Source organism: Meriones unguiculatus (assembly GCF_030254825.1).
Source record: "Meriones unguiculatus strain TT.TT164.6M chromosome 13 unlocalized genomic scaffold, Bangor_MerUng_6.1 Chr13_unordered_Scaffold_40, whole genome shotgun sequence".
Lineage (NCBI taxonomy): Eukaryota > Metazoa > Chordata > Mammalia > Rodentia > Muridae > Meriones > Meriones unguiculatus.
In genome coordinates, this window is record NW_026843649.1 from 1,060,231 (window position 1) to 1,087,600 (window position 27,370).

Below are 27,370 nucleotides of genomic sequence, written 5' to 3' on the forward strand. Positions count from 1 at the left end.
CTTATGTAACTAAATTTTTATAAGATTTTTGAGTGGGTGGATGAGGGGACCTCTGATTATTATTATCTGTGCATGCATAGATGTGTGTCTGTGCATGCACAGACATTAAATCAGACACTGCTGCCATCCTCACAGTTCTTAGATCGGAGCTTTTATTCTTATGCTTAAGAAATTTTATTTATTTTTTTTTTGAAAAACATCTCCCCAGGCAGTGAGTTCTGTGCTGAGCACCACTTGCACTGTGGGTCTGATCCTCCGAGGGCAAGGAATCATATAAAATAAGAGAGAGTTAGTATCACCTGGAGAGGACAGGAGTTCCACAAGGACCAATTATATCTGGGAACAGGGGTCTTTTATGAGACTGTATCTCCAACCAAGGACCATGTATAGATATGACCTAGAATCCCTGCTCAGATGGAGCCCATGGTAGCTTGGTATCCAAGTGGGCACTCTAGTAAGGGGAACAGGGACTATTTCTGACATGAACTCAATGGCTGGCTCTTTGTCCTCCCCCCTCTGAGGGAGGAGCAGCCTTGCTAGGCCACAAAAGCGGACACTGCAGGCAGTCCTGAAGATACCTGATAAGCTAAGGTCAGATAGAAGGGGAGGAAGACCTCCCCTATCAGTGGACTTGGAAAAAGGTAGGGAGGAGATGAGGGAGGGAGGGTGGGATTGGGAGGTAATAAGGGAGCAGGCTACAGCTGGGATACAAAGTTAATAAACTGTAACTTATATTTAAAAATATATATATAAAATAAGAAACAGAGAACAGATCTCAACAGAGAATTCTCAACAGGAGAATCTCAAATGGCTGAGAAACACTGTTCAGGTTCAGCATCCTTATCCTTTAAGGAAATGCAAATGGAAACTACTTTGAGCTTTAATTTTACACATGTCAGAATGGTGACGTTTAACAGGACAAGCGACAGCTCACTCATACTGACAAAGGTGTTGGGGAAGGGAAACACTCCTTCATTGTTGGATGGAGGTCAAACAAATACAGCCAACATTGTATTTTCTCAGACAACTGAGTTGTTGTCCCAGGAGGTCATTTGGAAATGCCCAAAAGCCAAGGCTAATATTAGGACAGAGCATTGATTTCTCAAAAATAACACCAGGACCACACTGTGGAGGAAAGCTTACACACAGTGCACTGAAGGTGGAGAGGTGGACCAGGTGCAGGCTGAAAGACTTCACCCCTATATTCTAGTCTCTTTAGGGTGAGACTACTGTACAGGCTACTGAAAGAGAAACGTGGACAGAAACCCAGAATAAAAACCACTCCACCTAAAATCTGTACTGCTTGCAAGATGTAAAGTTGGCGTGGTGGCACCAAACATGCTTGAGTGGTGAGTTAATGTTTGGTTTAACTTGCACCCTAAGCCATGGGATGGAATCCACTCCCTTCATGGCCAGGAATGTCACAGAGACATAAATGACAAGCATTGCATGAGCATGTATCAGCACCAGGTCCTCTACTGAGGTGTCATGCTGTTAGCTTTGTATTTTTATGGGAATCATAACATTAGCAATGGGCATAGCTTTGACTCTCTCACCTGCTCTTGAGAATCTTTTTCCCCTAATGGGTTCCTTGCCAATCCTCTGTGTGGGGTGTTTGTTTATCTTTTTGTATCTTGTTTGGTGTTGTTTGGCAGTCCTATCTTGGAGGCCTGTTCTTTTCTGAAAAGGATACAGAGTGGAGGGAGTGGAACCGGGGAAGAAGGGAGGTATGCTGGATGTGGGAGAAGTGGAGGGAGGGAAAATTGGTCAGAATATATTGTCTGAGGGAAGAATCCTTTTCAATTAAAAAGCATTAATTCAATTTTCCTACCTAAAAAATGGAAAGAAGGGAAGCAATCAAAGAGAAGTGAAATAGTGAAGACAAGGAAAACACTATCATGACGTACAGTTATTGTTCTGTGTGCATAGAGGGAAAGCATCACTCAGAAGTTTAACAAGCTTATTCTTTAGTCCCATCTAGATCTATGAAATCAGAAGTTTTGCTCTCACCAATGTGAAATATATATCATGCAGGTAAAAAAATGGTAACTTTCTGCTGTTATGTGGAATTACAGGGGTCCCTGCTCACTTAATTCCAAAAGAGTACTCTTTCTTCTCTATAATAAAAACTAAACTTTGAAGCTGGAGAGGTGGCTCAGCAGGTAAGAACACTCTCTGTTCCTTCAGAACTCCTGAGTTCAATTCCCAGCAACCACATGGTGGCTCACGACCATCTATACTGTGGTCTGTTGCGCTCTTCTGGCATGCAGGCGCACATGCAGACAGAACACTAATTAAATAAATAAAATCTTTAAAAAGAAACAACCAAAAACAATGTTTGAATAATATTCGCAATAACAGAAATAAATGCATAATGTTATACACTATACATTAAATATATACTACATTAAGTATATACAAACTGATATTTTAAAATGTTAAGCATTTAAACATGTTTTCCCAATAAAAATAAAAGTGTCATCATCTAAGGTGGGTTAGCTGATCAAAACAAAACTAAGAAAAGTGTTACTTGTCTAAGACTATTACATTTTTATTCAACTGTAATTTATTGTCATTCTTTCAATTCAAACAAAACAAGTCAGTTTCTTAACTCATTTTCACTTCATGCAGCATGACTCATTGGCAGAAAGCTCTTATACCATCAAAATAAACCAACTTTCTGCAATTTTCTAGAATATTATACAAGCACATTTGCTTTTTATTTCTATAACAACTTTTGCTCTAAAAAGTCTGATATTTGATTTTCCTTCTCCACATACCAACTAAAAAAAAATGTTACAAAAAATCTTTGAAAGTGCTTCACCTAGGTTGTGTTGTTTCTGCCTTTCATTTTCTATTGCGAACATTAAGGTAGACAAGATGACTGAAGGTCTCCTTCCCAATGGACAAATGGGAATGCAGCAAGATTGAAATCAGAGAGAGAGAGAGAGAGAGAAGTTTGTTGGTTTAACACTGCTTATGCTGTAATTATATCCTGTTTCATGACTAATACAGCACTGACTGTGAGAGTCTTTTATAAGTATGCAATCCTTTAACTATTGCTGTTGTCTTCATTTATTTGCCATACTGTCCTCCTGAGGTACCCAGGGTGACCTCAACAAATGAAGAATTAGGTTATTTTGAAAGTTATACCACCACGAATATAAATGCAATAAGCATGAGATTTCAGATACTACTTTAAAACCAATCTAGAGTACATGAAAATTTACTAAGAAGACTGTTGGGATCCATAGCAATTCTGTCATTTTATGAGCTCTGTGCAATGTAGGCACACATAAACATGGAAACAATGAGAATGTGTGAAAACATGGTTTATTGTGTTGTTTTTGGTAATGAGGGGGTGTGGGTGTAGGTAATATCTGCAAAAGCATCAGATTACATACATTAAATACTTGCAGTTTTACATTGACTATAAAACTACTTGATGTTACTTAATTTTAGTTCATATCCACAGGAAATCCCAAATTCTGCTATCAAAAGTTGATTTGTATGCTAATACACGATCCCATATCATATTCAAATTTATTGTTCAATTCTGTACCGTGTGTTATTTTCACTTTTTGTCTTCTCAAATTATACTTGGTGGGATAGCTTTTCTGACCATAACAATGTTTTTTGTGTCAGTAAATTCTATACTTGTCTTCTTTCTATAGATTGTAAATTATTTCATATCACTTTCAATTTTATGTACTAACTGTAGTTTGCTAAACAAATTATTTATATAGGATAATATTATTTACCCTTTTATACTAGAGTAAATGACACAAATGGAATGATGTATTTAAAAATAAAAAGATGTTGGCTATTTTCTCTTTCAACATGAATTCAACAGACTCTAAAGAAAATTTCTATGAATTTCTAAGAGGAAAGCTGATTCCAAAGCTATATCCCATGAAAAACGACACAGAATTCCAAATAGGATTATGAAGGAACACATGGGCAGCTGTGACCTCAGAATGTATCTCAGAGCTACAACTACCAAGAATGTGTACAACAGTTTTGACAAAATTAGGAGATGAAGAGAAAAAGCCGAAACTGTAAGCTTAAAAATATATTCAAATTTTCCTCAAAAGACCCAAGGAAACTCTGCCAGGAAAAATGTGTACTTGACCATGTGTACTTTTGGTTATATGTATATAGAAATTAAATAAACACAGACTTCAAAACTCTTACAAAAGCAATTCAAACTGACCACTAACATACATTTCTGACCCACTGGCTACTGTAGATCGCTCTCGAAAAGGAGAGATCACATGCTCTGTGTTCTGGAGCTCGGTGTAGAAAAAAGTGATCAAAAAAGTGGGCTATGATTCTACAGACCCTCTTGCTTCCTTGTGGTTTCAGGCAAATCCAGCCCCACCGAAAGCCACACACAAACCAATGTGGTGAGTGTTTTCATGTTTGCTTACTCCCACATAGATTGTGCCACAAGATATGGAATCTGCCTTATTCACCTACCCAACACCATGCACACCTTAAAAACCTCTGCATCTCAGAAATTCCTTTTGTGTCATGAAGTTAAATTTCCTGAATCACACCATTGTGGTTGAAAGTAGCGAAAAGATAAAAAGATTACAAAAATTGCTGTAGAATGTACATCGCCCCCTTTCTACCAGCTTCAAAACTATTTATAAAATTTGCCACACAAAACTGAACGTGAAATACAAGGTTCAGAACGTCTAGAGAGCAGACCATCAATTTTCCAATCTGTCTTCCCAGCACACACCAAAAGCAATGTGTATGTGTGCACACTGGACAGTGATATTTTAAGAATCACTGCTTTAAACTGCCAGGACTGCAGAGGAATTCTACCAGCCCCCCATCCACTGCCCCCAACCACCGCCAAGGAATCCACACTCAAGGGAGAGTCAGAGACCAAGGACCACTACTGAAAATCACCACATAGATCAACAGAATGACAGTTGACTGACTGGCAGTCTCAGCACCGCCATATCAGATTCTGAGAACTTAGCAGAACTGTTCCTCCTGATTTTGGGACAGTGGCCCACATACTCACCATTGCATACTTTGTGGTCTCCAGTGTCCGGGACTGACCTCAAGCTAAGATAACTACCTTAGGTAGTTAAAATTCCTTGGTTGATTGCAAACATCCCTTGCACAAACATTTAGCTTAGAATCTGTCCCCTAGGAGGAGCCAAGATGGCGGCGCCGGGAGAACAGCTCATCTGAGAAGCAGGACAACACTCTCTGTGCAGAGACCAGGAGACTGAACTCGGGACCCTGAAACTACATCAATCGTGTTTCCCAGGTGAGGGGAGGCTCCCACGGGGTGGGAATCGGTCGGGTCCACTCACAGCTACCCAGCCAGAACCCGGAAGAAATCCCGGGTAACGCAGGCTTTGTGTCTCCAGGCTGGAGGCGCAAGCAGGCGTGTCCCAGTCACTTTCCCAGGCTGATCTGTGGGCACAAGGGTACCTGAGACTGGATGTCCCAGTCGCGGGGGGACCCCACGGGGAAGCAGGGTTGCGGGTCTGATCGCTGGTCACCCAGTCTTTACCCGGAAGGTCTCTGCCGCCATCACAGCCGAGATCCTGCCATGCGCAGAGAATTTAGCACTCAGCTCAGCGGTACAGACAAGCTGCGCGCCCAAGTACAACAGGTACTGGGAACCCCTGTTCAGAGAGGACCCCACAGAGAAGGAAGAAACCGTGCTGCTGGGGTCACCTAGGGAAAGTCTAGCAGACTGCAGATTGCAAACAGGTGAGTACGGCCAGTCATCACAGATCTGGGCCCAAACAGGGAGCACAGAGTGATTGGAAACTCAGCTCCCGCAGACTAGCAGGTGGGCGCACACTCCACCAGCTCAGAGGTCTGCTTCGTACCAACTATTCCTTACAGACAGAACTGAGTGCCCTAAGACACCAGAGCAGTACTCACCCGCCACAGATTAGCTCTTGGGTTCTGGGGCACAGAGCCCCAACCTCAGACCTACAAAAGTCCGGGAACCCTGAGATCAACCCCCAGATACTGCTCCAAGGGGCAACCAGTTATTCCTAACAAAACCGACCAAACCATGGGACACAAAGGTTACAGAAGCTGGTCACTAAATTTACAGCAAGAAACCCAGAAGAAGGGCAGCTGTCTCCAGGACTTCTCCCGGTGAAAGGAGAGCCCTCTTGACTAATCAGGGCCACAGTTACCACCCAGGTCTCTATGCCTAAGGTGAGCTGTAACAACTCCTGAAAAACACAGGCCATCCAGTGACTATAACCAAAAAGCTGAGAAGGCTTCCTTCAGGAAAAACCATCTTCCTGCCAAAGGGATTCTCTCCACTACAACAGTCCAGGAACAACCAGAAACTAAATTCAAACAACTAAGATAGCCCAATGGGTAGAGGACAGCGTAAAAGTCCAACCAACAAAGGCCAGAGCAATATGGCATCTCCAGAACCCAGTTATCCAGGGGCAAATAGCCCTAGAAACCCCAGCATAAATGAAATTCAAGGAGATGACCTAACATCTATGCTCACGAAGATAACAGAGGAAACAAATAAAATACGAAAAGAATTAGAGGAAGATAAAAACAAACATATCATGGCTATCCGTAAAAAAATGGAGGAAATTAAAGACAAGGAGATTATGGCCATCCATGAAGAAATATGGGAAGCTGCAGCCAAACAGTCTGTGGCCTTTAGAGAGGAAATGCTTAAATCACTGAATGAAATAAAAGAAACAGTGGATTCTTCAAACAAGCAGCTGAAGGAAATGATGGAAAAACATGAAAATACAGTCAGACAGGGGAAGGAAACCAACAAACTAGCTCAAGAACTGAAGATAGAATTGGAAAAATTAAAAAAAAACACAAATGGAAGAAATTGTAGAGAGAAAGAACTTAGGGAAGAAAGCAGGAACTACAGAGGTTAGCATAACCAATAGGATACAAGAAATGGAAGAAAGAATCTCTGGTGTGGACGATACAATGGAAGAAATAGATGTATCTGTCAAAGAAAATGTTAAATCTAAAAAATTTCTGACACAGACCGTCCAAGAAATTCAAGGCAACATAAAAAGACAAAACCTAAGAATAATAGGAATAGAGGAAAAAGAAGATTCCCTGCACCAAGGCCCAGAAAATACTTTCAACAAAATCATCGAAGAAAATTTCCCCAACTTAAAGGAGAGGCCAATAAGAATACAAGAGGCCTATAGAACACCCAATAAATTAGACCAGAAAAGAAAATCCTCCCGCCACATAATAATCAAAACTGTAAGTATACAGAACAAAGAAAAAATACTAAAAGCTGCAAGAGAAAAAGGCCAAGTAACATATAATGGCAAACCCATTAGAATCACACCTGACTTTTCAACAGAGACTATGAAAGCCAGAAGGGCCTGGAGAGATATCATGCAGACCCTAAGAGAACACAGATGTCAGCCCAGGCTACTATACCCTGCAAAACTCTCAGTCCTCATAGACGGAGAAAACAAGATATTCAACGACAAAAACAAATTTCAACAATACCTACAAACAAATCCAGCATTACAGAAGACACTGGAAGGGAAAATACAACCCAAGAAAGCTGGCTACATTCAAAAAAACACAGGAAATAAATAACCCCACTACAGTAAAACAAAAAGCAACCAAGCACACAACCGTATGACCACAGCCAACATCAAATTCAAAGAATCTAACAGCCACTGGTCATTATTCTCTCTCAATATCAATGGACTTAATTCTCCAATAAAAAGACAAAGACTAACAGAATGGATGCATAAACAAAACCCAGCAATCTGTTGTATACAAGAAACACACCTACGTCACAAAGATAGACATTACCTGAGGGTAAAAGGATGGAAGACGGCTTTTCAAGCAAATGGACGCAAGAAGCAAGCAGGAGTAGCCATTCTAATATCTGATAAAATACTCTTTCAACCAAAATTAATCAAAAGAGATGGGGAAGGACACTTCGTACTCATCAAGGGAAAATTCCACCAAGAAGACATCACAATCCTGAACATTTATGCCCCAAATACAAGGGCACCCACATTTATGAAAGAAACATTGATAAAACTTAAACCACATATAGATCCCCACATACTAATAGTGGGAGACTTCAACACCCCACTCTCAACAAAAGACAGGTCAACAAAACAGAAATTAAACGAAGAAACAATATCTCTGACAGAGGTCATGAATCAAATGGACCTAACAGACATTTACACCCAAACACAAAAGAATTTACCTTCTTCTCAGCACTTCATGGAACCTTCTCCAAAATAGACCACACAGTTGGTCACAAAGCAAGCCTCAACAAATACAGGAAGATTGAAATAACCCCTTGTATCCTGTCTGATCACCATGGAATAAAGCTGGACCTCAGTAACAACAGAAATAGCAAAAAGCCTACACATACATGGAAACTGAACGACTTGCTACTAAAAGACAGCTGGGTCAGGGAAGAAATAAAGAAAGAAATTAAAATCTTCCTAGAACTCAATGAAAATGAAGACACAACATACCCAAACTTGTGGGACACAATGAAAGCAGTGCTAAGAGGAAAGTTCACAGCAATAAGTGCCTTCAAGAAGAAATTTGAGACAGAGCATTCAAGCAACTTAATGGCTCACTTAAAAACCCTAGAAAAACAAGAAGCAGACACACCAAGAAGGAGCAGATGGCTGGAAATAATCAAACTCAGGGCTGAAATCAATCAATTAGAAACAAATAAAACAATTCAAAGAATCAATGAAACCAAGAGCTGGTTCTTTGAGAAAATCAACAAGATAGACAAACCCTTAGCAAAGCTAACTAAAAGGCAGCGAGACACCATCCAAATCAACAAAATCAGAAATGAAAAGGGGGACGTAACTACAGACACTGAGGAAATCCAAGCAATCATTAGGACTTACTTCAAAAGTCTATATGCAACAAAATTTGAAAATTTAAATGAAATGGACAATTTTCTTGATCGATTCCACTTACCAAAGCTAAATCAGGACCAGGTAAATCAATTAAATAGTCCTATATCCCCCAAGGAAATAGAAGCAGTCATCGAAAGTCTCCCATCCAAAAAAGGCCCAGGACCTTATGGTCCTGAAAAATAAGGAAATCATGAAATTCGCAGGTAAATGGTGGGATCTGGAAAGGATCATCCTGAGTGAGTTGTCCCAGAAGCAAAAAGACACACATGGTATATACTCATTCATATAGACATACAACGTAGAACAAACCCACTAAAACCTGTGCACCTAAAGAAACTAAGTAAGAGAGAGGACCCTAACTAAAATGTCCAATCCCCCATCCAGAAAGGCAAAGAGGATGGACATCAGAAGAAGAAGAAAACAGGAAACAACCTAGGAACCTACCACAGAGTGCCTCTGAAAGCCTCTGCCCTACAGACTATCTAAGCAGATGCTGAGCCTGATGGGCAACTGTTGGGCAGAATGAATGGAATTTTATGTAAGAATTGGGAAATAGTAAGAGCTGGAGAGGACAGGGTCTCCACAAGGAGAGCAACAGAACAAGAAAAATTTGAATACAGGGAACTTCCCAGAGACTCATACTCCAATCAAGGACTATTCATAGAGATAACCCAGAACCCCTGCACAGATGTAGCCCAGGGCAGTTCAGAGTCCAATTGGGTTACATAGTAATGTGAAGAGGGACTGCCTCTGACATGAACTGACTGGCCTGCTCTTTAGTCACCTCCTCCTGAGGGGAGCAGCCTTACCAGGCCATAGTAGAGGACAATGCAGCCACTTTTGATGTGAACTGATAGACTAAGATCAGAAAGGAGAGGAGAACCTCCCCTATCAGTGGACTTGGGGAGTGCCATGCATGCAGAGGGAGGAGGGAGGGTGCGATTGGGAGGGGAGGAGGGAGGGGCTTATGGGGGGATGCAGAATGAATAAAGTGTAATTGATGAAAAATTTAAAAAAAAGGAAAAAATAATTTAAGAACCTTAAATGACTTTCAAAAGTGGAGAAAAACATGGAGTTAGACAATTTACAGGGAGCACGTCTCGCCCCTTGGGGCAATGGTCTCCTGAACCTACTCATACCTCGGACACCACCACTGCTAGTTCTAGAACTGATGCAGGATGTTCCAACGAGGGGGTTAAGGCTTCTCATAATATTTCCTATAAGCCCACACCTGTTTATTTATATCCCCCATTTTTATTCATTATTAGCCAAATAGAGCCAAGTAATTGTGGTAATGATACTTGCTTTTTTGCCCAATGCTGGAATGCTAGTAAATTTACTACCTGGTTACTCACATGCCTCGCTGGGCGCCTGTGCCTGTTGATGCCCCTCACGCTATGACTCTCTTCAGACAGAAAAGGGATCTTGGAATTAACAGCCACCATTGTTACTGCCATCTCATTGGCGGCTGTTGGAGCTACCACCGTGGCATTAGCCATGAGTCATACTGTGCAGACTGCTCAGACCCTGAATAATCTTTTAGCCAATGTAGCTCATGCCTTAGATGTACAAAAAGGAATTAATGCTCAACTAAAAGGAGGCTTGATGGTGTTCGATCAGAGGATTGACCTCGTGCAGGAGCAAATTGATACCCTATGGCAAATTGCTCAACTTGGCTGTCAATGGAAGTATGCTGGACTTTAAGTCACTAGCATACAACATAAGAATTTTTCCTGTGCTGCAAATCTGTCTAAACAATTGTCGAGCTATATTTTAGGTAATTGGACTGGAAAACTCGATACTACGATGGAGCACCTGAGAGTGGCCATTGTCACGGTAAATTCTACCAGAGTGGACACAGGACTAGCCACAGGAATATCATCATGGATTGCTGCAGCCATGAATCATCTGAAGGAATGGGCGGGCATGGGAGCATTAGCAGGCCTTCTGGTGTTGGTCTCCTTGGTTTGCCTGTGGTATATATGCAAGATTAGAGTCTCACAACAGCGTAATGCAGCCATGACCATTCAGGCCTTTAGAGCCATTGAAGCAGGACAGTCTCCCCAAGTATGGTTGGCTACCATAAAAAGCTAAAATGTTATGCTCAGGATGCGAGGCTAAGCACTCCACTCAGGATCACCCGCTTTGGACCCAGAGAAGAGCATGTCTGATTGCATGCAGGTTGATGCCCCAGGTCCCGCCTCTGAGAAAAAGGTATCGGATGGGTCTGATGCTCTTTGGGTGGATGACACCTAAATGAACATCGGTACAAAGTCCCAATTTATTTCTAATATCAGAGATCAGACCTCTACTCTTGCCTGATGTGTCTTAAAAAAAAATGGGGAACTGTAGAGAGCTGCGTGATGCCGCGCCTTAAAGAGGGAGCTGGTTTCCACCTTCCACCTTCCCGATGGTGAGTGCTCTCTGTTACGAACAACTCTACATTTGGCTAAGGCTGAGGATCTGGCTTGCTTCCATGTATGTGGACCTATCTGCATTGCCCACGTGGCATGCTGGGGTTGGCTACCCAGAGGTTATTTAAGCTGTGGGTTGGCTTTCCCCAGGGTCAGATGATTGTTCAAGGTTCCTGAATAAACTGCATTGAAAAATAAAATAAAAAAATAAATAAAATAACAAGCTTTTTCTTCAATGGTATTAGGGGAAAAAAAAAATCTGTCCCCAGCAAAGAATAGTGCAAAGAATAATAATAACTGAGTCTCCGCTGATGGGGGCACCCCTCACAGTTCTCTTCAGATGCATCAGAGAAGAATCTTGGAGAAAGACTATGAGCTACCTCACACTGGTGCTGCTGATTTGTAGATCTTCCCAGAGTTCCTCATTTCATTTGGCCATCTAGCTGAGCTTCAGGACAGTAACAGCTACTTAACTGGGGTATCAGATCAAGCAACTCAGACATCTGAGTCTTTCCCAGATGGACCCTTCGACCTTAGGAGCAGACAGAGCCCTACTCTAAGAAATCTGTATTTTAGTACAATTTTCCAGTCTCCAAGACACAAGGAGACAGTTCCTCTTCAAAGTCACAGGGTCCTTTGTGTGCACATTCCAATACACAAACAACATTCAGTGCAGATATCTCTACCCCATAGCTGAGAAATCCCAAATCCAAACAGGTCAAAGTCAACAACAATTAAAGCAAAAAGTGACCATATATTTGAAAGTAAGGAGTGGTAAATGGTTAATGAATGAAAAAAAAAAAAACAAGAAATAAAAAGGAAAGGACATAGATAATTCTAGATATGGTAGTGTAGAAAGTTTATTATAGATAAAAGGGACAGCACAGCCAGATGCAGGGACATCTGGGAGAGTCCAGAGGAGACATGACTGTGAGCCTTATGAGGAAAGGAAGGAGGGAGAGGGGAAAGCCAGACCAAGGGGCCAGGATAGTAAATGATAGATAAAAAAGGCCAGGTAACCAAAATGGTTGGATTATATAAGGAAGACCATCCAGGGAAAGTGGAGCTCAGCCCCTGGGCTAGAAGGCTGGGGATGCCAACCATTACCCAATCACAGGTAGAAACAGAGGGATGCTGGGAGAACCAGCAGCTGGGCCTGCTTTGCTTTGTTAAATAGATACCTCAGCCATTTGTCCCAGCATTTGAGACTTAACAGTAGGGAAGAATGAGGAGATTGAAATGATTTAACTATAATCTCCAAAATTTGTTGTAAAAAGTTAAAACAGGCTTCATGCTCCGATAGTTTTCTGGGACTAGACATGCGTAGCAGAGCACACCAAGAATTATGCCCTCCTTTTCCTTGGGGTGCGCCATTGTTAGAATAATAACATTCCAGTTATGCTTGGCCACACCAGATTATCCAGGTCTTCTGTGTTTGTTGAATCAGTATAACTACAGAAATTTGGTTTCTAGAAATAAGTTTAGCTGCTTTTCCAGAATCTTGATTGCCTTGGTCTGTGAACTCCAAGTATTGCCAGTTTGGACATTTCCTAATCATCTAAAATTGAGTAACTGACATTTCTGTTCAAGCAGAAAAGCTCTCACCATCCTTTTTTTTCCATCCCTTTCTTTACAGTGATGACACCAGCTTCAAAGTTGGTCACTGAATTCAATTTATACATAGGTGCCTCTTTATTTGTAATTACTCACCCCATGAAACCCATGGGATGTTTGAGGAACCTCATTCACTGGTCCCTTTTTCATTTCACTTACCGGGTTAAGGTCCAGCCTGAAATGAGTTGCAAGACACTGGGCTACAAAGGCAGGATTGGGTGGTTCAAACAAGTCTTAACTACATAGCATAAAGAAAGGCCGAATTTTGGGAGACATTGCTCTAAACAGAAAATAATAAAAAAATCCATTTTTAATTAGGAATAAAATTCTTTTTAAAAAATATTTAATTTTTTCTGTGCATTAGTGTGAAGGTGTTAGATTGCTTGGAATTGGCATTCCAGCTGTGAGCTGTCACATGAGTGATGGGAATTGAAGCTGGGTCCTTTAGAAGAGGAGACAATGCTCTTAACCACTGAGCCATCTCTCCAGTCCCAGGAATCAAATTCTTAATGACTGGTAAATGTTGGAGAAGAGAAAGAAATAAGAGATTAGAGCAGTGATGCATAATGAAAGTAAAACTTACTAAGTAATACCAACAATTGACTTTTTTAGAAAGATAAATATAATTGAAAAACTACGTAGGTATACTGACTTTGAACATAAGCGGGCCCTTCTCTGGTAGAGCTAATAGCATTAATCATATACTTTTTGACCTTGATTCTACCTTCAGTGTTAGCTGCTGAGATTGGTAACCTGACATACAAAGCTACCACCAATAGATGAGTCTCAAATTTTTGAGCAGACATAGCCCTATGAAGACTGTAAATAAATGCATAGGATAGACCTTACTTGGAAATTCAATATTCACTGGCTCCATCTGACCTACCGAAATTGAACACCCACCAATCTGGTCCATTTTCACTCACATGCAAAAGTTAATAGGTGCTCGAAATTGAAAAATCACTAACCCTGTAGGGATCACGTCCCTTTTCATAGGGTGACCCCTGCAGCTGCCTGCCTTAGTCTTTGATCTAGCTATTGCCTACCCTGATTCACACAGCAATTGAACATAATAAATTTTTCTTCCTGTTCTGAACAGAAGACACAAACCATGCTCCACATGCAAATCCTTTCACTGTAACTACAATGGACAGTTTATTACTAACTCAAAGTATAAAGCTCTTTTGTGATACAGCTGTTTAACTAAATAATTTAGAAATTTTAATCAAGAGGAAAGCAAGGTCATTGTCCTAGGGGAAAACAGAGTGGGATGAAGGTGACCTCAGTCAGAAGAGCTTGCCTTGGAACATTTATCTACAAGGCTAAAGATGTAACTGTTCTAGAACTAATATCCCCTCCCCAGGAGAAATCACTGCAAACACAATTAAAAGATTAATTATGACAGCATACATTTAATGACAGCATACATTCAGCTCTGGCCAATGCTCAAAAGGAGCCAGCTGAGGACAGAATTTTGCATTACATGTATCTTGTAAACCTTAATTCACTTTTAGGTAAAGGCCTCAGGTTATGTTTTCAACAATTTAAATGGGGACTGGAGACATATAAGTCTAGCCACTTAAAAAGATGGGAGATTTACACAGTAAAAATATTTCCAGAAGTACACCAGTGCCCTCAAACAGAAGGCCATTCTTCAGGGATAGGGTCCTGAATTGAGTATGCCAGAAGAGAAGACAGGAAAAGGCAACATTGAAAAAAAATAAAACCTGGGATGGGGAGGTCTTGTACAAGCTATGTGTTAAGCCAAGTAAGCATTTTTGTCCTTCAGTTCATTTATTTAATCACTTAACAGCCAGATGGAAAATGCCATCCTCCTTTCCTCCCTGTCTCATCCCCACACCCCACCCCTCCCTACCTCTATCCTCATAGAAGCATATATCCCCTTCCCCACTTAAGTACCAACATACCCTGATGCATCAAGTCTAAATGGAACCAACTGTTCCCTTTCCCACTGAAGCTAGGCAAGTCAGTCCAGGTGGAAAGAAAGTGATCCAAACCCAGGCACAGAGTCAGAAACAGCCAGGACTCCAACTGTTAGGGGAGCTACATGATGACCAAGCTGCACATCTGCTACATATGTGGAGGGGTTCTATGTCCAGCCCATGAATACTATTTAGTTGGTGGTTCAGCCTCTGAGAGGTCCATGGCCAAGTTAGCTTCTCAAGAATAGCATCTGGTATACTACTTTCAGGGAAAATGGAAGGAAATGGTTAACTTCTGTGATGTCAGGAGAAAATATCATAAGTAGAAACAAATTCACGAGGAGTCTAATGAAACAGAGCTGCAGTAAGAGGAACACAGGGTCTCTCAAGAACATTACTAACCAAGCCTACAGTGGCCTTGGAATTGACAACCACAGCCCCATGTGGTGGGAAGAGGTGGGATCTCATGATCTGAAGCAATGCCTCCCCAAAGGCCTGGAACTCAGACCATTATGGGCTCTCTCAAACATATTCCTGGCTTTTGAGAAGGAACTCCATTTTATTCTCAATACATGGAGAACTTAGTGAAAGCTCCCAAGGCCTAGGTCCCAATCTGTTACTGGCTATGCCAAAAATGTTAATGGTAATGAGAAAGAACTATGCCATTCCCCTTATGTGAAGGCCTCATGGAATGCCTTCATTAATCAGGACAGCTGTGAACACAAACATGGCTGCTCTGACAAGAGATCACATCCAAAGACTTTCTAGATATATATGATCTGGATGGAATATAGACACATCTTTTTGCTGTACTAGGCCTAGTTTAGCAGATGAAGGCACTAAACTCCTGGAGGACAATTACATCAGGGGAATAAAAGTTACGTTAACACCTTTATGTCACCACAGGCTGTAACGTTGGTTGTGACCCTGTAAGATCGACTTGAGCAGCTTGGTAGAGGCCTGTTCTTTGATATGAGGATCGGCCTGGTAGCTGGTTGTAAATCAGAGTTGTCTCTCTCCTTTGCTAGTGTTGGGAGGCAAATTTCCAGCTCCCGCCGCTCAGCTGGCTTCTCCTCCCTGCACTCACCATGTTGCGACTTCGGACCTTGCATCAGTTCCCCTCGCAGCACCCAAGCAGCGCCGGTGGAGCTCAGAGCTCTTCACCTGGACCCAAAAAGCCGGCCCAGCGACAGGATTCTTTTCCTCCACAGAAAGGAATCCGGAAGGACACGACCCCTCTATTGACTGGCAGGTCCGGCAGGAGGCCCTGATTGGCTAGAGAGACTTGAGTGACATGTACCCCTTCCTTAGGTTTAGGCTGTCTACCTTAGGGTTAGAGTGTGCTGAAGGGACACAGCCTGTTAGTCCATGATCCTGGATTCCTGTCCAGGGCAGCACCTTCTCCAGATCTGCGGAGATTCGCAATTCATCAGCGCTAGTGCCTACACACCCAACCTCGGGACCGCCCAGCCCTCCCAACCTGGCCGCTCAGCCACTTGCTGCTCCCCTCTGTGGGAGGGGACCCTAGGCTCCCCAACTCAAGATCTCAGGGCATGCCTAAGCTTCCCCACAGCACTCAGGAGGCAGTTCTGCTTCTTCCTCCTGGTGGATCAGGCTTCCATAGCCCAACTCAACTGCAGTGAAGTTACCCATCCGTCCCACAAATGGAAGGGATCCTAGAATATTAACAAGATAATTTAATTATTTATACATTTTATAATTAAAGAACAAAATACAAATTTAGGTGACTTCTCTATTAAATTACCATGGTGTTTAAATGCTTTAGCAGTAATATACACATATATAATGTAAATATAAAACATTTGAATCACATACTCCAAGAAGCCCATTCCTAGATGATTAGCATGTCTAGAAAACATATTCAGTACAATCAAGCAATGCTGACAAAATGATTGTCTCGGAGGATGAAAACATTCTAGGCCTAGATTTGATTGTATGGAGGCTAGAAGCTTGCAGGACTAGGCTTAGGTTAGCAGATGAAGGCACTAAGCTCCTGGAGGACAATTACATCAGGGGAATAAATGTTACTTTAACACCTTTATGTCACCACAGGCTGTAATGTTGGTTGTGACCCTGTAAGATCGACTTCAGCAGCTCGGTAGAAGTCTATTCTTTGATATGAGGATTGGCCTGATAGCTGGTTGTAAATCAGAGTTCTCTCTCTCCTTTGCTAGTGTTGGGAGGCAAATTTCGGGACAAGCCCGGTCAACATGTGTATGCTAGCATGCTAATCTCTAACAGGCCTGGTTAGCATACTGTTTACCTGTGGGGTGATTTAGAGACAGTCCTCCCCGCGGCTAAATTCTATTTAGTGTCACCTACTATTTCCCAAGCATTGGAAATCCTTTACATCAATTCTACTCTTCCTCATCACAGCTTAATACTGGAGTGCTACCCAACACACGAGATGCCGTTTGCAACCCCCAAAAAACTACTTCGGAATGGATCTTACACCTAAAGGTTAAATGCTAAGAGCGGAACCTGTAGAAGACATTAGAGAAACTGGAACACTGAAGAGAAACTGAAATACTCCGAATTTGGCATGCCACCACAAGGATGATTCTGCACACAAACCCCTGCTGCAAACGCTCTGCATAGATGCGGCCCCCTCAGTGAAGTGACTCAGATGCCACCTCTGGGTCCAGCGAGCACCCAGGACCACAAGGTCTCTCCCCAGTGGCTGCTGCTCACCAGCCAGTCCCGGAAGAGACCCCGCATACCAGCTCCCGCTGCTCAGCTGCCTTCTCCTCCCTGAACTCACCATGTTGCGACTTTGTAGCTTGCCTCAGTTCCCCTCAAGCACCCAAGCAACAGAAGAGGTTGCTCACGTGGTTCACCTGGAACCACAAGAGCCTGTTCAGCAGCTGGAGCTGAACCAGCAGAAAGGTATCTGGAAGAACACGCCCCCTTTCTTGACTGGCAGGTCCGGACAGAGGCCCTGATTGGACAGAGAGTCTTGAGTGACAGGAGCCCCTTCCTTAGGGTTAGGGTGTCTCCCTTAGGGTTAGAGTGTGCAGAAGGGACACAGCCAGTTAGTCCCTGACCCTGGCTTCCAGTCCGTGCCCTCGCCTTCTCCAGATCTGCAGAGGTTCGCATTTCAGCAGTGCTAGGGCCTGTTCTCCCATAGCCTCTGTCTGCCTGCACACCCAGCCTCGGGACCGCCCAGCCCTCCCACTCTGGCTGCTCAGCCACTTGCTGCTCCCCTATGTGGGAAGGGGCCCTAGGCTCCCCAACTCTAGAACTCAGGACATGCCTGAGCTCTCCCACAGCGTTCTGCTTCTTCTTCCTGGTGGATCAACCTTCCACAGCCCATTACTCAACTGCAGTGGAGTTACCCATCTGTTCCACAAATGGAAGGGGTCCTAGAATATTAACAATTAAGGAGAAGTTTTTAATTATTCATACATTTTATAATTAAGGAACAAAATACAAATTAAGCTGACTTCTCTATTAAATTAGCATGCTGTTTAAGTGCTTTAGCAGTAATATGCATATATGTATATAATATAAAATATAAAAGGTAGGAATCACATACTCCAAAAAGCCCATTCCTGTGAGATGATTAACATGTCTAGAGAACATATTTAGTACAATCAAACAATACTGATGAAATGATTGCAGGATTCTTAACTTAGGCTAAATCATATTCATCTTTGAAGGAATGTCAAGTTATTTATAGTTATTTACAAGTATTTCAGAGGAGTTTGTTAGATTTTATAAATGACTCTCACAGGAGTTATATACTCTTCTGAAAGAACAACAGGCATTGTATTTTATAATAAATGCAAAATGCACTCTTGGCAAAAAGTATAAAATCTACTAACAGAATTTTGATTGGGACTGTGTGTTCCTCATACATTTCATTTCTGAATGTTACGATTTTTTTAATTTTATTTTTATATTAATTAAGTTTATTCAATTTGTATCCCAGCTGTAGGCCCCTTCCTCATTCCCTCCCAATCTCACCCATGCTCCCTCATTTCCATCCATGCCCCTCTATGTCTTTTTTGAGACTGATACTCCAACCAAGGACCATGCATGGAGATAACTTAGAACCCCTGCACATGGCAACTAAGTATACAAGTGGGTTTCCTAGTAAGGGGAACAGGGTATCTCTCTGACATGTACTCAGTGGCTGGCTCTTTGATCACCTACCCCTAAGGGGAGAGCAGCCTGACCAGGCTACAGAGGAAAACAATGCAGCCAGTCCTGATGAGACCTGATAGGCTTGGGTCAGATGAAAGGAGAGGAGGACCTCCCTATTAGAGAAATTTCAAGAAACAACAATTTTCTTTTGTGGCTTCATGCTTGGTTCAGATAATTGCACCTATATTTCACCTGGTACCTGTGAAAACCTTGGGAGAAAAGCAGTTAACAGATGACAATCTCTGTGGAACACTGTCTTTAGCAGCCACATCTTCCCAAATGGGAAGGGAAACAAAACAAAACCAAAATAAAACAAAACATCTGTATTAGTAAAGATTCTCTAGATGAACAGAACTGATCGAATGAATGCACATGTGTAGAACGTGGGTTTATTAGAATGGCTCACATGCTGAAAGATTATTTAATCATACTGTGAACCCTGAGATGGTGTCCTGGAAAAATCTGTCTCTAGTTGTGGTATGCCTCAGTGCAAGCCCACACCTTTAATCCATGAACGCTTTATTAAAACAGGCTTAAATAAACTCAACCATAGGTCAAGAGGTCAACAAGGGTGAGTAGGAAGGTAGGCTGGGTGCTTTCTATGCCTTTCTGAGCTAGTAAGTTTTCACCCAGGCATCTGACTCCAGCATCTTTATTGGTGACATCAAATCTTTTGCTTAAAAACAAAACAAAACAAAAAAGCCAGTAATGGTTCAGCCAGTGTGGCTGGATGTCTCAGCTGGTCTTCAGTATATACCAGACTCCTTAAGAAGTAGACTTTAATGCCAGTTTTAAAAAAATTAGCTTGCCAGCCAGAGGTAGGGCCAGCAGACAAAGAGAAAGAGCTACCATCTCCAATATCATATGTTACCATCAGAGACTGTGGCCAAGATTAAAGGTGGATTTTATCACATCAAAAATCTAGATTGAAGAAAGAGTTTTTCCACTTTCCCAACAGTTTGGGTTTTAGTTAATTCCAGACATATAGTCAATTTGGCTGCCTAGAAGAGCCATCATAACAGAAGAAAAAACAGAAGAGCTGAGAAAGATTTTTTTTTTTCCTGTCGCAGGCAAGGAGAACATGGAAGTCTTTTCTAAAGCATGATTTTCTTCAACAAAGGAAGCTTTGGGGTTTTACTTAGGGAATCTGGATAAGTTCAAATATAGGTTTGCCTACTTTAAAGCATGCTAAGTTAAATCCTTTTCTTAACATGGTAATAGTGTATAAGGAGAGATATTTAAATGCATCTTAGCTCAAAGTCATGCAGAAACATTTATAAAATATAAAAGTAATGGACAGAAATGCTTCTGTAATGTTCATCTTGTACCACAAGGTCTTAGATGAAAATAAGGAACACTAAAAATCGTTTGCATGCAGCCTGTACTTTCAATCATGTTGTATGATTTCACAGATATAAGTATCAAGGCCATTTTCTCATACATACAAAGATAGAGAATACAAATTCAGAAAACATCAAGGAAATCACCTATCAGCACCATGGACACTATTCTTAGAGGAACAGCTTTGTTGAACTAGTCTAACTTCACAATGAGCCTGTTTTTGCCTATGAGATGGTTGGTTCTGAGGAATGCTGCAGCTACTTTCATACAGGAGCAGAAAGAGTTCATTTTAAGTAGCCCTGGCTGCTATCTGTCTCACTGCTGTGATATCTCTGTAGAGATTACTACAATTTTAAGCGTTATTTTTATTTCATATACATGGGTGTTTGCCTCCATGTGTCTATGTTCAGTAACAACAGAAGCTAGAAGATTGCAGGAGATGGCATGGACTGGAATTAGAGCAAATGGTTAGCTACCATGTGGTTTCTGGAGATGGAAACTGTATCTTCTGTACCAATATCCATTGTTCTTAACTGCTAAACTATCTCCCTAGCTACATTTTAATTTAAAATGTATTTTTATACATTTTAATTAAAGTATATTACATTGCTTTCCCCATTTTTTGTCCTCTACTTTTTAATTTTTATTTTTATTTCATTTCATTATTTTTCCCCAAAGACTTGTGTCTGACCCTCCCCAGGCGTGACCCTGTGACCTGGTTTGTTTACACACACGTCCACCCCAGATGGTGACCAGCTCGACCCTGTCCACTCCGTCCTCCTGAGGAGACTAGGATTGAGAGAGGTGACAAGAAATGGCTCTCCCGGATGCCCCTGCTGTAGTCATGGCTATGACAAGGGATCTCTCTGTAGCTGCTTCTGGCTGTAGGTTCCCACCCAGCCCCAGGAAGGACACACCACAGCAGGTCCGGCTGTTTAGTCACTTCCTCCACCAGGTTGGGGGAAGCAGCTGCACACTCACCATATTGCAACTTTGGACCTAGCCTGAAATCCCATCACAGCACACAGCAGCTGTGCTCAGACCAGATCATACCAACCTTTAACCTCTTCTCAGCTACAGAACTGCAGCAAGGTGGTGGGAAGAACCTGCCTCTTCCTGTGACTGAAGGGAAGGAGGGTTCTGATTGGACAGTGAGTCTTGAGTGACATGAGCACCTCCCTTAGGGTTACAGTGTACTGAAATGAAAAAGTACAGTGATTCTTGGTCCAGGCTTCCATTTCAGTCTTTTTCCATATCTGCAGAGATTTGTATTTCATCATGATCTGTGCCTATCCTCTCCTTGCCTACCTTCTGTCTTCCAGTACACAGTAGGCACTTTCCCTCTTCCTCTTGGAATCAAGACAGATAGCTGTACAGTCCATTATTCAACCTGCAGGGAGTAAACAAACTTTCCCACAGGTGAAAGGGTGCCAAGAATATTAAGAATTGAGAGATTTTAAAAAATACAGAGAGATATTTGTTCTGTGTTTTCATGCTGGGGCTAAGTAAACTGCAGCTATTTTTCAATGCTAAAACCAATGATGTAGAAACAAAGGCAACAATACAAAGAATCATTGTAACTAAGAGCTGTTTGTTTTTTACTTTGTTTTTTTGAGAAAATCAACAAGATAGACAAACTTCTAGCCATAAGAAAAAGATAGACAGTATCCAAATAACCAAAATCAGAAATGAAAAGGGGGACGTAACAATAGACCCTGTGGAAATCCAAATAATTGTTAGGTCTTATTTCAAAAGACTATATTTAATAAAATTGGAAAATCTGAAGGAAATTGACATTTTTTTCCTGTGTCTCTTGTTCCTCCCCTCCCCCATTCCTTCCACCCTCCTTTCTTTAGGAACCCCGTTGAAGTCCCTTGGGTCGGGACAAGGAGCCAGAGGGCAGCAAATGAGCAAGAAGAGAGGTGTGAGAGGAAAGCTAGGAGAAAGAAGCAGGAGAGAGAGATCCTGGAACTACGTGAAGATGGACTGGATATAATATTTCACAAAAAGCAAGTATAATGTGGGGAATCTAAATGTTAGGAAACTATGAGGGTTTGGAGGTTTAGGATGCAGTAACTATTGCCCTACATTGTGTTCTAGGTTAACTAAATGAGCCCAGTCTTTGTGTGGTGATTTGTGTATACAGCTGTTTAGGATTAACAGCAAGCTTTACCAGAAGGTATATCAATAGTAAATATTAAACAACACCTACAACGTGATAGTTTGAATTCTACTTTCCCTATTGATATTCTTTTACTTATTTTTCTTTATTGCCTAAACTAACACTTGGAGCACAATACTGAAAAGGAGTGGGGGTGGTGAACATAGATGACAAGCTTCTGACCTAAATAAACTAGCCTAAACCTTTGCTCCATTAGTGATGATTTTGGATGCAGGTTTCTCACCTATAGCTTTATTGTGTTGAGAGGTTTTGCCTCTAGCCTTACAACTTTTGAAACTTTTATGATAAAGGTATTTGGATTTTTTCAAAGATTTTGTTGTTTTTTTTTGTAGACGCTATTAAGATGTTCATGTGATTTTTGTTTATACATCATTTATCATTTATGTTGTTTTTATATTTATTGACTAATGTTGTGCCATATTAGGTATAAGCAATTTGTTCATAGTGGAAATCAGAAATGAAAAATCAGAATTGAAAGGGGAGACCTAACAACAGACACTGAGGAAATGCAAACAATCATTAGGTCTTGCTATAAAAGCCTATATGGCATAAAATATGAAAATCTAAATGAAATGGACAATTTTCTTGATAGATTCCATCTTCCAAAATTAAATCAAGATCAGATAAATGGATTGAATAGTACTATATCTCCCAAGGAAACAGAATTAGTCATCACAAATCTCCCTTCCCAAATAAGAAAGCAAGCCACAGTCACCTTGATACCTAAAACCCACAAAGACCCAAAAAAAGAGAACTTCAGACCCATCTCTTTTATGAACATGCAAAAATACTCAACAAAATACTTGCAAACCAAATACAAGAACACATTAAAGATATCATCCATCATGTCCATGCTAGAGCAGTAAATGAGATCAAGGGGATACAAATCAGAAAGGAAGAAGTCAAAGTATCACTATTCACAGATGATATGATAGTATACATGAGTAGACCCACAAATTCTACCAGAGCTCTCCTATACCTGAAAAACACCTTCAGCAAAATTGCTGGATATAAAATTAACTCAAAAAATTCTGAAGTCTTCCCGTATACAAAAGACAAATGAGCTGAGAAAGAAATTGGGGCAACAACAACGTTCCAATATTCACAAATAATATAAAGTACATCGGTTTAACTCTTACCAAGAAAGGGAAAGATCTGTATGAAAAAAAAAAAAAAACTTCAAGTCTCTGAAGAAAGAAATTGAAGAAGATATGAGAAGATGGAAAGATTTTCCATGCTTATGGATCAGTAAGCATAATAGCAAAAATGGTCATCCTACCAAAAGAAATCTAGAGATTAATGCAATTCCCATCAAAACATCAACACTATTCCTTACAGACCTTGAAAGAACAATTCTCAACATCATATTAAAAAAAATTGAATAGTTAAAACAACCAGTATGATAAAGAACTTCTGAAGTTATCTCCATCCCTGATCTAAAGCTATACTATAGAGCAAGAGTAATAATAACGCCATAGTACTGGCAGAGAAAAAGACTTGTGGATCAATGGAATTGAAACAGATACCCAGAAATAAACCCACGCACCTACAGACAGGCAGGACTAAGGCCAGAAATTTATACACTGAACCCCCACGGTGTGTTCTTCTCCCCATCAAGCTACTTAAGACCTCCATCCTCTGGTACTACAGCACAGAATCTCCACTTCCCCTCTCAATAGACTACCATATCAGTGTTCTGTCTGAGAGAAAAATCCTGCTTTTGGAAATGCCTGTCTGCTCTCTTTTAAGTCCATGTCAACTGCATCAATCCTGATCTAACAGACACTACAACATGCACTGAGGAAAGCAGCGAATCATTGGTTCATATTTTAAAAGTCTTCATTCAACTAAGCATTAAATGCAAAAACATTTAATGGGTAGACTTCTAGATGTATAAAATCTAACATTAAATCAAGATGAAATAAATTATTAAAACAGATACATAATAACCAAGATAGAAATGGTAATTTAAAAATCTCTCAAAAAAAAAAAAAGAGAAAAGAGAAAAGAACAGCCTAGGTCTAGAGATTCAGCATGAATTCTACAAGAGTCGCAAATAACTCACTACAATACTCCTCAAAGTAGTTCACATAAGGGAAAAGGAAAAAAACTTCCATATTTTGTTAAGACACCAGCAGTATTATCTTGATTACAAAAAAATCAATTTCTGAAAATTAATAACACAACCTAATATTGTGTTAACTAATTAATAGCTCATGTTATAAAGAACTTCTATACAGGTACTCAGTTATTCGTACAAGAGACTTACTCACTTACCTAATACATTATGACTGGAAGCCATGATTACAGACTATGTTAATATTAATGTCAAATATTATTGATTCCCATAATACTAATTATATAGTATACAAACATTCACATTTTATCTTTTATTTACCTATCAACTGAATGAAAAGTTCAATTGACTTGTTCAACAATCATCTTGACATCCTATTTGAAGTTAATCTCCAAGGCTTATAAGTGTAAGTGAGTCCTATATTAAACCTTGTTGGTTTAAAACCCATACATTACATTTATCACTAACACACTGAGATATGGTCCAGGCCCATGAGCACTGTCTATGTTCTAAAATTTATTAATGGGACCATGATTTTTGTTTCACATTGATCTTACCTTATTAATACTAAATCATCTGCGAAAGCAATTACTTTTCTGTTACTGCTGACTCAAAGACAGGCTATTTATTGTCCACAAAAGAATCTTCTTATGGTCTTTTGTCATAAATACAGATTGTATTTTAGGTGAAATGGTTGCTTGGATATGATGCCCTAATCTGTATCTTATGACATTGGACATATTCCATGAAATGATAAAAATTTTGGAACTTGATATATTTTTACACTATTTTCAATTGTATCTTACAGAATTTCATCTCACATTAGGAAAACATTTGTTGAAAGACATTCAAATTTGTCTTCAAATGAGTGCTTTCAGTATCCAAATCATGTAAGATATATACACATACACTTTGACAGAACCTTTTTCTATTTTAATTTGTACTTGCAACTATAAGATGAAAATGTTTTATTGGTTTGAGGATAGTAATTACTTACCAATAATATAAAATCCTGATGCTTCCCTTGCTTATGAGTGAGGCTTACCTGGCATGGAAGAAGCCAGTCCATGTTTCTGTCTTCTTTAGGTCCCATTTCAATTTTGCTCAGCAGCATTTTATGGAGGGCATGGGACACTGCATACACTGCATTCCGTATCGAATAGCTGGGCTCAGAAACGGTCACCACATCATTTTCTTCTGGTTTAATCTCTATAGAAATTGGGTATGTGTCATGATATATAGCATAGCAGGAGATGAGCAATCAAACCTGTCAATCCAGAATTTATGGAAGTAAAAATCTCCTGGGTAGTGGGAGGCTGTAGAAGACTAGAGATAGTTCATTAAGCCAGGGATAGCTCTTGTTTTCGAATATGAGAAGCTTCCTCTGAAAAAGTTCATCAAGTCATTCCTATTTGATAGGGACTCAAAATAAAATGTATTGGTTTGCCATGTTCTACACCTTCCTTCTGGTAGAAAATAATTTATTTACCATGTGGAAAAACTTCAGTTACTTATGTGAGTACAGAATACCTGCACTTTTACCTGTGTATGTTGGTTCAAATTCAGGAAATCAACACCAAATAGTACCCAAGTTTTAATTAGCTGTTGTTTTTCTGCAAAGCCACACAGATTTCTTTCGTTCTTTCCTTCCTTTTCTTTCTTCTCTCTCTCCTTCCTTCCCTCTTCTTCCTCCTCCACCTCTTTTTTCTCTTTGCCCATAAGTATATGCCCTCAGCCCAGCAGAGGTGGACAGATCCTTTTGTACTGAGTCCCCAGCACCCTAACAACTAAGCCCAGTGCACCTTACCTACTCAACCCCCAGCCCCCTAAAAATTATTTATAGGATCCTCCCTGCTCGTGCACCCGCAGGCCAGCAGAGGGCGCCAGAACAACCAATACAAGGTCGTGCACAGCCTCACCCCGGGCGGGGTGCACCCATCTCCCCCAGGAAGCATGCAGGCCTGGAGGGAGCAGAGGACTGTGTTCTCGTCCCGCCAACACCCTGCCTGCGGTTCTGCTCCACACACGAGCCGCTCAGGGACTCCAGGCGGATGGATGGATGGAAGGCCAGGGGTGGACAAGGGAAGGAGGCAGGGAACCCCCAAATCCCTCCTACTCCCCTTCCTCCCCGCCTCCACCCCACGTGTGAGCAGGACTATGAATTCATAACTGCTTGAGATAAGAAGATTGCGGACCTGGGAAAACCGTTCCGGGTAGCAGCGCGTCGCTGGCGGAAGTCCCGCCCCTTATGGCTTCGCTTCCAGATCCGCCCCGCAGAGAACAGAGACTTCCGGGCTCGGAGGCACCGAGGCCGCCCTACCATCTCCCTGGCCTGGGCTGTAAACACAAACCCTCTACTTACAAACAGACCTTTATCCCTTCGTTTCTCACTTCGGAGCTCTTGCTGGTCACGGAAGTCCCAATGGTCCAAGATACATCGCCTCAGAGACCCACCAGCCTGAGAACTACAAACATGGCTTCGGAGCAAGGACTTCCGGGATTGTATCGGAGAACTACAAAAATGGCGTCCACGTGGCGCAATGCATTCGGGGATTGCTCGTAGTCCCGAGTTTGATTCCTTTCCTGTCCGTTGCCTGGACCGTGGACCCTGAGTCGCCTACAAATCCCAGAATCTCATGCGCGCTGTTTCCAGCATTATAAACGCTGCGAGGCGGAGATGCGCATGGAGAGACCCACGACGGTCCCGGCTTTTGTATGTCTCTGTCCGG

The 27,370-nt window shown here is 41.3% G+C and overlaps 2 protein-coding genes across 7 annotated transcripts in view; one reads left to right on the forward strand and one right to left on the reverse strand.

The window, feature by feature from the left end:
* LOC110540087 (zinc finger protein 431-like) overlaps positions 1-27,369 on the reverse strand; it is a 42,326-nt gene extending 14,957 nt beyond the window's left edge. Inside the window, exons 1-2 of one of the 6 annotated variants that reach the window (XM_060376432.1) lie at positions 27,012-27,369; positions 25,639-25,850 (exon numbers count right to left, since the gene is read on the reverse strand). In XM_060376432.1, coding sequence (XP_060232415.1) covers positions 25,639-25,755 — 117 coding nt within the window. In that variant the 5' untranslated portion in view covers positions 25,756-25,850; positions 27,012-27,369. The other 5 variants (XM_060376431.1, XM_060376436.1, XM_060376433.1 and 2 more) reach the window with 5 other exon arrangements.
* LOC110540592 (vomeronasal type-2 receptor 116-like) overlaps positions 1-27,370 on the forward strand; it is a 317,214-nt gene that overhangs the window by 51,393 nt on the left and 238,451 nt on the right.